Here is a 13,650-nt window from a genome sequence, read left to right on the forward strand (position 1 = left end):
TGAGAAACAGGGTAGCAGGCAGGGCACGGGATGTAAATCTTTGGAAGAGACTCTAATCAATGCTTCTTGAAGGCTGCAGCCAAGGAATTGACTAATCAATTGAAACAAAGAGTATATACAGGGAACTTCCTGCATTCCCCCATCCAGGTCTGTGGATGCCTGGGGGCATGTTAATCATTTTTGGGGGTTTTTTAAAAATTTTTTTGCAAAAACACACCCACCCTGTACTACCAACATATCTTTGCAGTGGCGAACCGCATAAAATCAACAATAATATCACATTCGTTACACATCACAAATCAGCAGATGGGCTTAATATGTCGCCGTAGCAGCATTGCGCCTCAGGGAAATTGGGAACACTGGGGTCAAGAGTGGCTGGGTTTTTTCCCTGCAGGCAGGCCACCCCCATGGGAGAAGCCAGTCCACCCATGAGGCAAAATGAGGCAACCACCTCAGGTGGCAGGATCCACAGGAGGAGCACAGGAGCTCCTTCCCTGGTGTGTGTGTGTGGGGGGGTGGTGCCATTTGAAGTTCACCTCAGGTGCCAAAATATATTGGGCTACTCCTGCCCAAACCTCTAGGTCAGGGGTCAGCAAACTTTTTCAGCAGGGGGGCTGGACTATATTTTGAAAAATATATATATGAACGAATTCCTATGCCCCACAAATAACCCAGAGATGCATTTTAAATAAAAGGACACATTCTACTCATGTAAAAACATGCTGATTCCTGGACCATCCGCAGGCCGGATTTAGAAGGCGTTTGGGCTGCATCTGGCCCCCGGGCCTTAGTTTGGGGACCCCTGCTCTAGGTGACTTCACCAGTGGCTACGTGAACCTATGCCATGCCCCCATGGCAGAAATAAACAGTAAATTGCAAGAACTCGGGCCAGAAGAAAAATGGATTTCAAATATATCTACACAAGGTTTTATTTGTGTGATGAAGAGTTCAAATAGGAATCAATCCCAGTATAGTAGGCAAATAAAAATAAATTCCAGTAAAAAATCAGGACAAGGCCCTGATGGCAGCCATTGTGTGTTTCACCATGTCCCACTTTCGTAGCAGCTATTTTGCAGCACGCACTCAGATTCAAAATGTGCCCACTGGTTCAAAAAGGTTTGGCAACCTCTTCTCTAAATTATGTGGGTACCGAAATCAAATGCTTGAGAGCATATTTTCTTGGAAGTTAGTTCCACTGTCTATATAACACCACCCATATTTGAGTTGTTTATATGCAACCAACAGGGACATGCAAACACATGGAACAAAACTTCTAATTTTAAGAAAGGATGTAATTGTGAGTGGACTGGCAGCGATAGTGTTTATCTTCCTCCTGCCTGTCGATATTCTACTCGGTCCTCTCCAAAGCATCATTTTAGTAGAGAATGTGAATTGTAGCAGCAGGAAAATGGAAATATCTGCATTTATTAATAATAGATATCCTTCCTGATGTACTATCTTTTAAAGTATGTATGATGTAATCACCTTTTAATTACTAGTTTTTATCCCTTACCTGTTTTAAGTCTTATGTGTTCAGTTTATCCGTATGTTTTATCTTGTGCTGATCTGTGACCGAAATAGTTTGATACTTTATACTATGTATAAGCTTTGGTATTAGCTTCAACCTGTGCATGTATAGGTTAAAGGCAAAAGGTAAAGGACCACTGGACGGTAACGGTTAGAGGTCCAGTCAAAGGCGACTATGGGGTTACGCCGCTAATCTCGCTTTCAGGCTGAGGGAGCCGGCATTTGTCCACAGACAGCTTTCCAGGCCATGTGTCCAGCATGACTAAACCGCTTCTGGCGCAAGAGAACACCGTGACAGAAACCAGAGCGTACGGAAACGCCATTTACCTTCCTGCCGCAGCAGTACCTATTTATCTACTTGCTTTCGAACTGCTAGGTTGGCAGAAGCTGGGACAGAGCGACGGAAGCTCGCCCCATCTCGAGAATTCGAACCGCCAACCTTCCAATTGGCAAGCCCAAGAGGCTCAGTGGTTTAGACCACAGCTCCACCCGCTACCCTTGTGTGTGTGTGTGTGTGATATATATATATATATATATATATATATATATATATATATATATATATTACCTGAACAGTGGGATTTTGTATAATTCTTCAAGATTTGTAGACACTTCCCCATGTATTAATGGTGTGGAATTCAACGGAACATCACATTCTGCATGTGTTTTGACAACAGCTGGTTACAAAAAAATAAGCAAGTGCATGGCATGCCACATACTTCCCACCCTTTTATGATATATAAAGAAAAGCAAGTCTGATTTAAGTGCTTTTCTTTATGCATTAAAGGCAGTTCTGCATACAGCCAAATCTTTCAGTGCTGCAACACACAAATAATAGTGGTTTTGACCACAGGAGCAGTGCAAATCTGCAATTTGATTGTCCCCTAGTGGCTAGTTCTTAAAATATGTTTAAAATACATTCCCTCAAAGCATAGAATCTTTTCCACATAAGAAAATGGTCTGGCACAGCATCTAATGCACAATCATCTTGTTCTCTTGCTTTGCTTTCATTCTGAATTTCAGTTAGGTGGCGACAGAAGGATCTTCCCTGAGTGTTAATATACTGTATTACAGTTGGAACAGGACACACACACACACACACACACACACACACACACACACACACAACGCAGAATACCTGAAATTGGATTTGACATGTCTTGTTTGACATGCATAGGATTGCACTATAAGCATGTCTAGGATCTTTGCAGCACTTAAATGTTACTAAACTGGTAACTGGGTATCTCTCCTGCATTAGTCCGTTTGGAATGGGGGTGTCAACAACACTATCACATGTAATAAACGGTCACATACGGTATTCCAGGCACAGGGCATGTCATTTTAGGAGGTGAAACTAATTACTTCACTGAGGATTCTTAAAATATTATTTTTGTGACTGGACAACTTTTAGCTTGGTAAGTCTACATCTGATGAAGAAGCACGTAAACTGCTTTTGGTAAACGAAACTATTTTAAGTTTATCTTCTGAAAATGTCAGGTAATGCTAAATAATAATAATAAAGATAAATAAAAATATTCAACTGCAAGTACTTGAGGAGGTGGTTGTTGTTGTTGTAAGTGCAGCCTGTTTACTTGGAAGCAAATCCTCAACATTCAACAGGGCTTGTCTTTCAGACATGTGGCGAAAATGTGATAAAGATCCCACCTTAATCGTGTGTGATTAAGGGCAGAGGAAGGTTAAATGCACGGAGGTAAATAAAATGCCCATCATTGAATCAGCAATCAACTGCACTGTTCCTATATACAGTAAAATCATAAGAAGAGCTTGCTGGATCAGGCTGTTCTCACAGTGGCTGAATAGCTGACTGTGAGAAACCAGCAAGCAGGGACTCCACCAACTGACATTTGAAAACATCACTGCCTCAAACTGTGAAGGCAGAGCAAAGTCATTGTGGCTCATAGCCATTCATAGAATCATAAGAGTTGGAAGGGACCCTGAGGATCCATCCGGTACAACTCTCTGCAATGGAGGAACATGCAGCTGCCCCTTAAAGGGATCTAACCTGCAATCGTGGTGTTATTAGCACCATGTTCTAACCTTCTGACCTGTATGTCTGAAATCACTTGCGGAATCCTTGACAAGTCTCTTCTCCTCCATGAATCTGCCCCCAGCCCTCTTTTAAAACTGTCCAAGTTGGCGGCCCAATATTGCCACGTCCTGCGGGGGTGAGTTCCATAGATTAACTGGTATATGCTGTTGTGAAGAAGTGTTTTTTTCTGTCCTAAATCTTCCAACTTTCAGCTTCATCGGGTGCCCATGAGGTCTGGTGTTGCAAGAAGGGAGATAAACTCCTCTACAGTATCTCCACTCTTTCTCCATGGCTGTGTTTTTAGAATCAATGACTTTGGAAGGCACCCTGAAAATCATCTAATCCAACCCCATGCACTGCAGGAAACTCAAGGAAAACATCCACTCACTCAACTTCTGCTGAAAAGCCTCCAAGGTTTCTCAAAAACTCCTGCCCTGCAGCCTCTTCTACTCGCCTTTCGTCTAAACCAGGCTTTCTCAACCTCGGCCCTCCAGATGTTTTGAGACTACAATTCCCATAATCCCTGCCCACTGGTCCTGCTAGCTAGGAATCATGGGAGTTGTAGGCAAAAAAAAAACATGGAGGGCTGAGGTTGAAGAAGCCTGCTCTTTCTCAGCCGCCAGAGATCTGCTGGAGTACAACACCGATCATAAAGGTAAAGGGACCCCTGGCATCTAAGTCCAGTCGCAGACGAATTTGGGGTTGCGGTGCTCATCTCGCTTCATATGGCCAGCATGACTAAGCCAAGTCAAACCACTAGTTGAACACTGGTAGCCTGCCTTTTGGCACCCACAGCATCACATCATTGACATCTTGAGAAGTTGCTTGTGCCAGCCTTGCTCCTCTCTGACGTTATTCTGCCTAGAGCAGGCATCCCCAAACTTTGGCCCTCCAGATGTTTTGGACTACGATTCCCATCTTCCCCGACCACTGGTCCTGTTAGCTAGGGATTATGGGAGTTGTAGGCCAAAACATCTGGAGGGCCGCAGTTTGGGGATGCCTGGAATAGGATGCCCCTATTTTCATCGGAGAAATCTTGAAGGGTATGGAGCCAAGCGGTCCTCAATCCATCTGAAGGGAACCCTAGTATAGGAATTTTAAAAAAATGTTTAATGTTTTATTATGTTTTTATATGTTGGAAGCTGTCCAGAGCGGCTGGGGCAACCCAGTCAGATGGGCAGAGTATAAATAGAATGAGGAGGAGGAGGAGGAGGAGGAGGAGGAGGAGGAGGAGGAGGAGAATGGAATAGGACAGGCATCCCCAAACTTCAGCCCTCCAGATGTTTTGGACTACGATTCCCATCTTCCCTGACTACTGGTCCTGTTAGCTAGGGATTATGGGAGTTGTAGGCCAAAACATCTGGAGGGCCGCAGTTTTGGTCTAAACCACTGTGCCTCGAATCCGCATGACAGGGTGAGCTCCCATTGCTCTATCCCAGCTCCTGCCAACCTAGCAGTTCAAAAGCACACCAGTGCAAGTATGGGTACCACTGCGGAGGGAAGGTAAACAGCGTTTCTGTGCGCTCTGGTTTCCGCCACAGTGTTCCGCCTGGCAAATCATTCAGATAAGATCCCAGCCTTGCAAACTGGCACAGGGCTGGGCAGGGCAGGGCAGGGCAGAGCAGAGCAGCACCCCACAGGAAAATGTGTCTAGAGCCAATGCCCCCCACTCACATTCTACAGCCCTGTTAAAATCTAATAGAGGATTCCATTGTTGAGCTATATTTCAAACAGTGACAATCCGGACACAAAAGTTGTAGAGCTCTTGAAGTGGTTTTTTGGTTTATTTTTGAAGTTTTTGAGCTGGGGGGGGGGTAAAAATGACAGTGCTGACATGAGTTGGCATGTATGTCTGGATTTTCCCTGATTTTTTTTGTATATGTGTGTGATTTCCACATGGACCCTAGGCTCTGGTTTGACCCACAGCGCCACCCGCCATAGCTGCCAAGTTTTCCCTTTTCTCGTGAGGAAGCCTATTCAGCATAAGGGAAAATCCCTGTAAAAAAGGGATAACTTGGCAGCTATGCCACCCGCGTATGATCGCCACACCGATCACTCAACTGCTGATCCTGCTAACCAGGCATGATGGGAGTTGTAGTCCAACATAACCTGAGCATTCCGCCCCCTCCCACCAAAGTTGAAGAAAAAGGCTGCGTGTAACTGAAAAGCACACAAGCGCAGCAACTTTTCCTTTTCCTCATGGCGGAGTGCTGGCGCCGTTTCCTCATAAGAGAGGACCCTGGAAGACATTTATATACGCAGCGTCAGTCCCTGCGGCGCGAAAGGGACACCGAACAGCCTGAGGGACCGTCAGCGCTGACGTCATTTCTTTGCCCCTCCCCCTTTCCCTCCCCCAGTCACAATCCGGGATTCCTCCTCCGTTCCGTTCTCCGTCTCGCTCCTCTTCCGCCACGATCTCGCGAGATTTGAAGCGGGGAGTGGGAGAGAGTGTTTGCGAGCTCCGCCTTCCCAACCCCGCGCTTCTTCCGTGGACATGCGATTAAAGATTTTGAAGTATTAAGCTTGTGGTTGGCTGTCACGGCGGCGCCTTTCACGCCGGGCTCTCGCGAGAATAGGGTGGGGAAAGAGAGCGCGCGAAAGAGAGAGCGTTCGCTCGCGCTCTGCCCCGCCCCTCTCCTGTGTGGGCGTGTCCAAATTTTGAAGGCGACGGCGGGAAGAGGGGGGCGCGCGGCAGTTGGACCGTCGGAGCGGCTTCTGGTGACCTGTGTTGAGTTCAGGTGACACGGGTCTTTTGAGGGCATGTGAGGAGAGGGGCTGGCTTGGGAAGGCGACGCCGCCCCCCGCCGCCCCTTTCCCTCTGGGTGGGGTTTTTATTGGGATTATTATTATGTCTATGCTGCTTTATCTTTTGCAAACCGCTTTGAGGTGTTTCCACAACCGATCTTTGTATGAAGCTTTACGGAATGAAAGGAAATAAATACATACAGCTTCCTGCGATAGAGAACGGCGCCCCGAGTCTATTATTCCCTGTGGGAGAGGAATGAGATTGTAAGCCGCCTTGGGCGAGACAAGGCAGCCTGCAAATTCAATACACAATAATATAGGCCAGGCATCCCCAAACTTCGGCCCTCCAGATGTTTTGGACTACAATTCCCATCTTCCCCGACCACTGGTCCTGTTAGCTAGGGATCATGGGAGTTGTAGGCCAAAACATCTGGAGGGCCGCAGTTTAGGGATGCCTGATATAGGCAGTTCGGGACACGGGTTTGGGATTAAGCTGCTTTTTAAGTGGTTTCTTCTCCCACAAGTGCTTACAGGAATTGGGCAGAGGCGAGGGGGGAAAGTGAATGGCAAACGCGGCCAAGGACCGGTTGAAATGCTGTCGCTTCAAAATCAATTCAATTTTAATAAACAAAAATGATGAGGTTACTAGAAGTTAGGCTATCCTTGTCCAGATAGGAATGCAGCTGGGCCATCAAGCAGTTTACAAAAAGAAAACAGAAAAACCATACTAAAATACAGATTAAAATTACCTCAATAAATTAGTCAAAAATCAACATGGATATTTATTGCAATTGAGATGCTTTCTCCTGTATTCAACCACAAATCCACGGACACACTGTGGACCACTTGAATGATGTTTGTGGACTATTGTTGGTCCATGAACCACAGTTTGGGAACCCCTGTTCTAGGTTCAGTGCCTGGCAACTCTGACTCCCAGGTATGGATGAGAAAGCCTCTTATCTAAAACCTGGACAGGTGTGACACATCAAAGAAGACATTGGTTTAGATTGACAAGTAGTCTGAAATGATAGAAACTGACAGTTTGCTCTTTATGTTCTTTAGATTTGGCATCAGTATATGTAGTATTAGTGGCTCTTGCAAGACTACTATCTTCGGAAGCAAAAGTAGATAACATTTCTGCTCCCCTTGGCGGGCATTTTTCCAAGGGCTGCATGCTGACCGTGGGTGGTACAGAAGCCACTGTTTGGCATGGTACCTCTTTTTCTCTCAGCCTCCGTTACCCCATACTGCCAAGGTATGGGACGTCCAGTAATTTTTACCTGAGGCCTGAACTGATCACTTGCATAGGGCTTCTGAAATTGGGCTGCATATTGCTCACCTGTGTGCCCTAAAGAAATGAGAGGACATGTGCTAAAATAAAAAAGTGACATTGATTTTGAATATATTCCACCTGTGGAAACTGCAGGTGGTTTTTCTTAAGTTTTGTCGTTGATTAACTACTATGGAGACTTGGTGGAAAGGCAGAATATGGGTGAAATATGAAATAATTTAGAATTAGCTTTCATATAAGTCTAAGAATAAAAGGTTTTGCAAAGTAATGCAGGTAGAAGCTTGTGTTTAGGCAAGTTGAAAAACTTGAAAACTCTGGTAACGAGGCATAATGGTTGATCCATGGTGATGCCAACACCTAGTGAAGCGGGTTCCATGAAGTGGGTTCCAGTTTTTAAAATGACCCATTTCTTTGCAGCTATGAACGGGAAGAAGTTCAATATTAAGGAGACCTTTGAAAAAGCTCAAAAAGCTCACCAAAATCATGCAAAACTTGTGGCATCTTTGAAGCACATGTACAATGAGGTAAATATTCTTACTTTCATGCTTTTTGACTTTAACCCCCAGGGGTGGCTAACACATTCATAAAATACATTGCTCTCACTGAAAACCTTACCCTTTACACATCAAAACCATGCAATGGTTGCTTCAAGAAAAATATTGGGTGGGAAGTAAAGAGAATATGTAACAGGAAAGCTGGGGCAACTGAGCATAGCAGGCAAGTGAAAGTACCTTCACCTGCCTGCCTTCCCTAAATAAATACAACTGCAGAATATCCATATGGATTTGCAAGTACAGTGGTACCTCTGGTTACGAACTAAATTCATTCTGGATGTCTGTTCTTAACCTGAAACAGTTCTTAATCTGAGGTACCACTTTAGCTAATGGAGCTTCCCACTGTTGCCGTGCCGTGCCGCTGCCGCGTGATTTCTGTTCTCATCTTGAGATAAAGTTCTTAACCCGAGGTACTACTTCCGGGTTAATGGAGTCTGTAACCCGAAGTGTTTGTAACTCGAAGCGTTTGTAACCCGAGGTAGCACTGTAGTGAACCATGTTCAGTTTACAACAGTATATTTTGCAATAAACACAGTGCTTCACTTCCATATAACAGTTTTCCTGATTGTTCAAAGTGCTTCATGTTATGTCAGTACAGAACCCTTATAGTATCATTGTATTGCCTAAGTGGAGGAGGAAAGCAAGGTTGGAAAGGGGCCTACTTATGGTCACCTATTGAGTTCAGGTCCGACAAAGGTCCGTATAGTTAAAGCTATGGTTTTCCCAGTAGTGATGTATGGAAGTGAGAGCTGGACCATAAAGAAGGCTGATCGCCGAAGAATTGATGCTTTTGAATTATGGTGCTGGAGGAGACTCTTGAGAGTCCCATGGACTGCTAGAAGATCAAACCTATCCATTCTTAAGGAAATCAGCCCTGAGTGCTCCCTGGAAGGACAGATCGTGAAGCTGAGGCTCCAATACTTTGGCCACCTCATGAGAAGAGAAGAATCCTTGGAAAAGACCCTGATGTTGGGAAAGATTGAGGGCACTAGGAGAAGGGGACGACAGAGGACAAGATGGTTGGACAGTGTTCTCGAAGCTACAAACATGAGTTTGACCAAACTGCGGGAGGCAGTGCAAGACAGGAGTGCCTGGCGTGCTATGGTCCATGGGGTCACGAAGAGTCGGACACGACTAAACGACTAAACAACAACATTGAGTTCAGGAGAGGTGACATTTGTCAATGAATCCATGAAACTATTAACTATAGGAAACATTAAGTCATTCTTTTGCAGGAAATGATTGCTATGCTCTTAATATGTTATATTTCCCCAGATTATTAAAAGCTCCAGTCTTATTTCAGGCATTGTGGTATATCAAGATATTGCAATGTTTAGCTGGCAATATATATTGTGATATTGAAAACCAGATATCACCCATACTGTCATAATATATCTTTTGCTGATACTAATAGTCTTCTCATGTCACAGTACATGGTTCTCGAACAGCTTAGTTGACAAACAAATTGGCTCTCGAACGCTGAAAACCCAGAAGTAAGTGTTCTGTTTTTCAGAAGCCAAATGTCCGACATGGCTTCCGCTTGAGTGCAGGAAGCTCCTGCAGCCAATCGGAAGCCACACCTTGGTTTTCAAATGGTTTTGGGAGACAAATGGATTAAATTTGAGAACCAAGGTTCCACTGTACTGTGACATGAGAAGTTTGTATCAACAAAACATATATTATGACCAGTATTTCAGATTTCAAGTCTTAATCTGGAATTTTCAAGCTCTGTCCAAAGAACCAGTTCTCATTGAAAAGGATTTTATCATGTCATTGGATCTGCCCATTTTTAAAATGTCTGTTCCACCATTATCAATTTTGATACTGAAATTGCATTACTTACTGTGTAACTTTGTTCTAGTTGCAGGACAAAATCTCTTTTCATGAGGAATTTGTGCATTACCTTAAATTTGCCCTGATTGTCTACAAAAGAGAACCTACAGTAGAACAATTGATAAATTTTGTGGCCAAGTTTGTTGTTTCATTTTATGAACCAGAAAAAGATGACACCGAAGAAGAGGAGCAAGTGGAAAATTCTCTTCTGAATTATTTGTTCAAGTTTCTGCTTGAGGTACCTTAGCAATAATGTAATGATAAAAAGTAGCATTGGATGCACAATGCTTCTCTTTATAGTATGATCTAATGGACACCATATGAATCTGCATATAAATGGGCTGTATATTCCTACGCTATTTTCTTAATGGTGATGTAGTATCAGTCTTAAGTTATATTGGGTAGAAATCACATTGAATGCAAGGGCTGTGTTATCTTTCCTGCTCTTAAAGACATAAAGCAATGATAAGTGGGCTTAGCTTTGGTCTGAACAATCTGTGCTGTTGACCAACATTCACCTAAGGCCAGAATTTCTAGGGACCTTGGATGATGTTTCTGAGGCTCCAGTTTGCTCAGTTGATTTCTATGGGATATGGCTGTGTTTTGGTTATACCTACAGTCTGCATTTATGTTCTATAGTCTTGCATTCAGCCACATTTGGAGACCAGCTTCATAATTGCTGTCTTAAGCACCAAGTTTATTTTGCACAGCCGTTCTGGTTTAAACCTGGTGCCATTCATTCATGGGTTAAAGATCCTTTAAATGGAGAAATAAATAATTTAAGATTAAGACTGACTGCCAGGATTGTAAGAATAAATTAAGGGTGAGTTTGTTATACCATAGAATACATTTGGTACTTAAATACATTCATATTGTGTGAATTTGAGATTTTTATATGTAAATACCTGAAACTATTCATATTGTTTATACATAAGAACAATAATGCAGGAATACTTAAAATTAACTCCTTGCTTCTTTTTAAGTCTCACGATGCAAACAGCAGTGCAGTACGATTTCGAGTGTGCCAAATTATTAATAAACTTCTGGTAGGCCTGCCGGAGAATGCTCAGATTGAAGATGAGCTATTTGATCAAATTAGCAATGCCATGTTGCTCAGAGTGAAAGATAAAGTTCCAAATGTGAGAATTCAAGCTGTGCTGGCATTGTCTAGACTTCAAGATCCAAAGGACAGTGAGTGTCCTGTGGTTAATGGTATGTTGTTAATCTATCAGTGATATTTATTTTAATTTAAATATGTATTTTTATCTTTTCAGTTATTAAAAACTGGCTATAATAATTAAGACATTAACATTAGTATTGAATTCTGCCTGAGAGACTTGAATGTAATTATTCAAACAACTTTAAAGTAGTTAATACTTTATAATATTGGAAAATAGATATATACGAATATTAAACATAGGGTACAAGAACAGTTTAGGAAACTGGCCTGGTTTGGATGTACTTTTCCTGGCTTGTCATGGCATAGTTTTGCTTGCCTTCTCCCTTCATGGAACTGAATTGTACTGAATAACCATTTGTTTCAAAATCTAATTTGTTTCAAAATCTAATTTTTAAAATTGGTTTTTCTTTATTTTTTAAAAAAAAGTTTAAAAAAAGTTTTGAGCAATACATTTTTGGGGAAATAATGTGGTTTAAAATGATCTGAATTTATGATCTTATAAAATGTTACTTTTTTGCAGTGATAACAGTATTTTGGGGGGGGGGAGTTTTAATCAGTCATTAAACAGTGCAGTTGTTTGTGTCAGTTTATTATGACTTGATACTGGTGTCCAGGGACTGGAAAGTTAACACAGGTGTCATCCACAAAAGGGTGACCTTGTACTCTTGTGTTATGCCTAAATAATTTGATATCTGCGATCAATTTTTGAGTCAATACTCTGATCAATGGTTTACATCCAATGCTGTGGCAATGAGGTTCTCCTGGTATAGCAGGATTTCCGTTTACTTCCCATCCCTCCACATGCCCACAAATCCTCCAGAATGGATTTCTAAGAAGCATGGGGAACTGGAGGGGAAGAGGAAGAGGGCATCAAGTAGTTTAGGTTGCAGGCTACTGGATTCTGCAAGCCATATCATGTTTGCCTTGGTTTGTGTAATGTTTGCTACACTAGTGTAACTTAATGTTTCCTGTAGCAAATATGTGAAGTGTGACTCACAAGTGCTGCCTTTTAATAATCAGGGGCTTGTGCTAGGAAGCCCGTGGCTTGTTGTCAATTCCAGCCTATTTCCCCGAGCATTGGTGTAGAAAACCATTGTCATATATTGGCCCATCAACTGAATGTCTGCCAAAAATGTAGAAGTTGTGCATCTAACATGAGCATCATGAAAATCTTATTGCAAAGTGTGTTGGCCACCTTATTCATGTACATTTTCTTTATTATTTATGTACATTTTCTAGTCATTAACATACTCTCTGTAATGCCGCTTTTTGTTTAGTTTACAATAATTTAATTGAGAATGACTCCAATCCGGAGGTCAGGCGCACTGTACTGTCATGTATTGGTCTCTCAGCTGAAACCCTGCCAAAAATTATAGGTCGTACTATGGATGTAAAAGAGACGGTTAGGAAATTGGCATACCAGGTAACCCAGTATCTTACTACAATTACAGTGGTACCTCGGTTTATGAACACAATTGGTTCCGGAAGTCTGTTCATAAACTGAAGCGTTCATAAACTGAAGCGAACTTTCCCATTGAAAGTAATGGAACGTGAATTAATCCGTTCCAGACCTTCCGCGGAGTAAGCGTTCATAAACTGAAGCAAACTCGCCCATTGAAAGTAATGGAAAGTGGATTAATCCGTTCCAGACGGGTCCGCGGAGTACTTAAATTGAAGCGTTCATAAACTGAAGCATGGGTGTAATTGGTTCCGGAAGTCTGTTCATAAACTGAAGCGTTCATAAACTGAAGCAAACTTTCCTAATGAAAGTAATGGAAAATGAATTAATCCGTTCCAGATGGGTCCGCGGCGTTCATAAACCGAAAATTCATAAACCGAGGTGTTCATAAACCGAGGTTCCACTGTACTTACATTGTTTGTATGTATGATGTAAACATTTGGAGAACTCAACTTTATTCTCTCTGGGGAGCAAAATTACGTTTGGGGTACAGGTATAAATTTATGTATAGGTGTATTGGCAGTGTTTTTTAAACCTCTGTTATAAATATTGTTGGTTCTGATCATTGTGCCAAGGAATTCAGTTCAAACTCTATCATAGCAGTTTTTCCAATTAATCTACTGTATTCTGGCTGCCAAGTGTTTTGCATCAAGATGGTCCAGAAGCAATGAATGTACATGACAATTAATAATAAAATTATTATTATTATTATTATTATTATTATTATTATTATTATTATTATGCTATAAATCTGTCCTAGCCTGTTGAAAACATGAGCAGAATTGAACTGCAGAGGGCCATTGGGATATGCCAGGCACAGTTTTTGGTCCATTTTAATACAGCTTTTTATTGAGGATTATAAGGTTGAATTTTGTTTCAAGCTCTGGTTCAGTGTTTCAGATTGACCGCTGTAACTAATGTAAATGTTAGTAAAGTGCATTATATTAACTGTTAAATATTGTGGCTCAGCTCTTAGAGCATTCATCTTGCCATAAGAAGTAATGAGCTGCA

General features: G+C 42.3%; 1 protein-coding gene and 1 long non-coding RNA gene across 5 annotated transcripts in view; both read left to right on the forward strand.

The window, feature by feature from the left end:
• Window positions 1–13,650, forward strand: part of LOC148687275 (uncharacterized) — a 337,005-nt gene that overhangs the window by 287,807 nt on the left and 35,548 nt on the right. The gene's annotated exons all lie outside the window — the stretch shown is intronic.
• The window catches only part of NCAPG (non-SMC condensin I complex subunit G), a 40,112-nt gene continuing 32,533 nt past the window's right edge, over window positions 6,072–13,650 (forward strand). For 2 of the 4 annotated variants that reach the window (XM_060278971.2, XM_060278972.2), the window contains exons 1-5: window positions 6,072–6,315; window positions 8,031–8,137; window positions 10,029–10,238; window positions 10,984–11,212; window positions 12,458–12,603. In XM_060278971.2, coding sequence (XP_060134954.2) covers window positions 8,033–8,137; window positions 10,029–10,238; window positions 10,984–11,212; window positions 12,458–12,603 — 690 coding nt within the window. In that variant the 5' untranslated portion in view covers window positions 6,072–6,315; window positions 8,031–8,032. The remainder of the gene's footprint in view (window positions 6,316–8,030; window positions 8,138–10,028; window positions 10,239–10,983; window positions 11,213–12,457; window positions 12,604–13,650) is intronic. The other 2 variants (XM_088658261.1, XM_088658262.1) reach the window with 1 other exon arrangement.

The sequence above is a fragment of the Zootoca vivipara genome, chromosome Z1 (assembly GCF_965207765.1).
Source record: "Zootoca vivipara chromosome Z1, rZooViv2.hap1.1, whole genome shotgun sequence".
Lineage (NCBI taxonomy): Eukaryota > Metazoa > Chordata > Lepidosauria > Squamata > Lacertidae > Zootoca > Zootoca vivipara.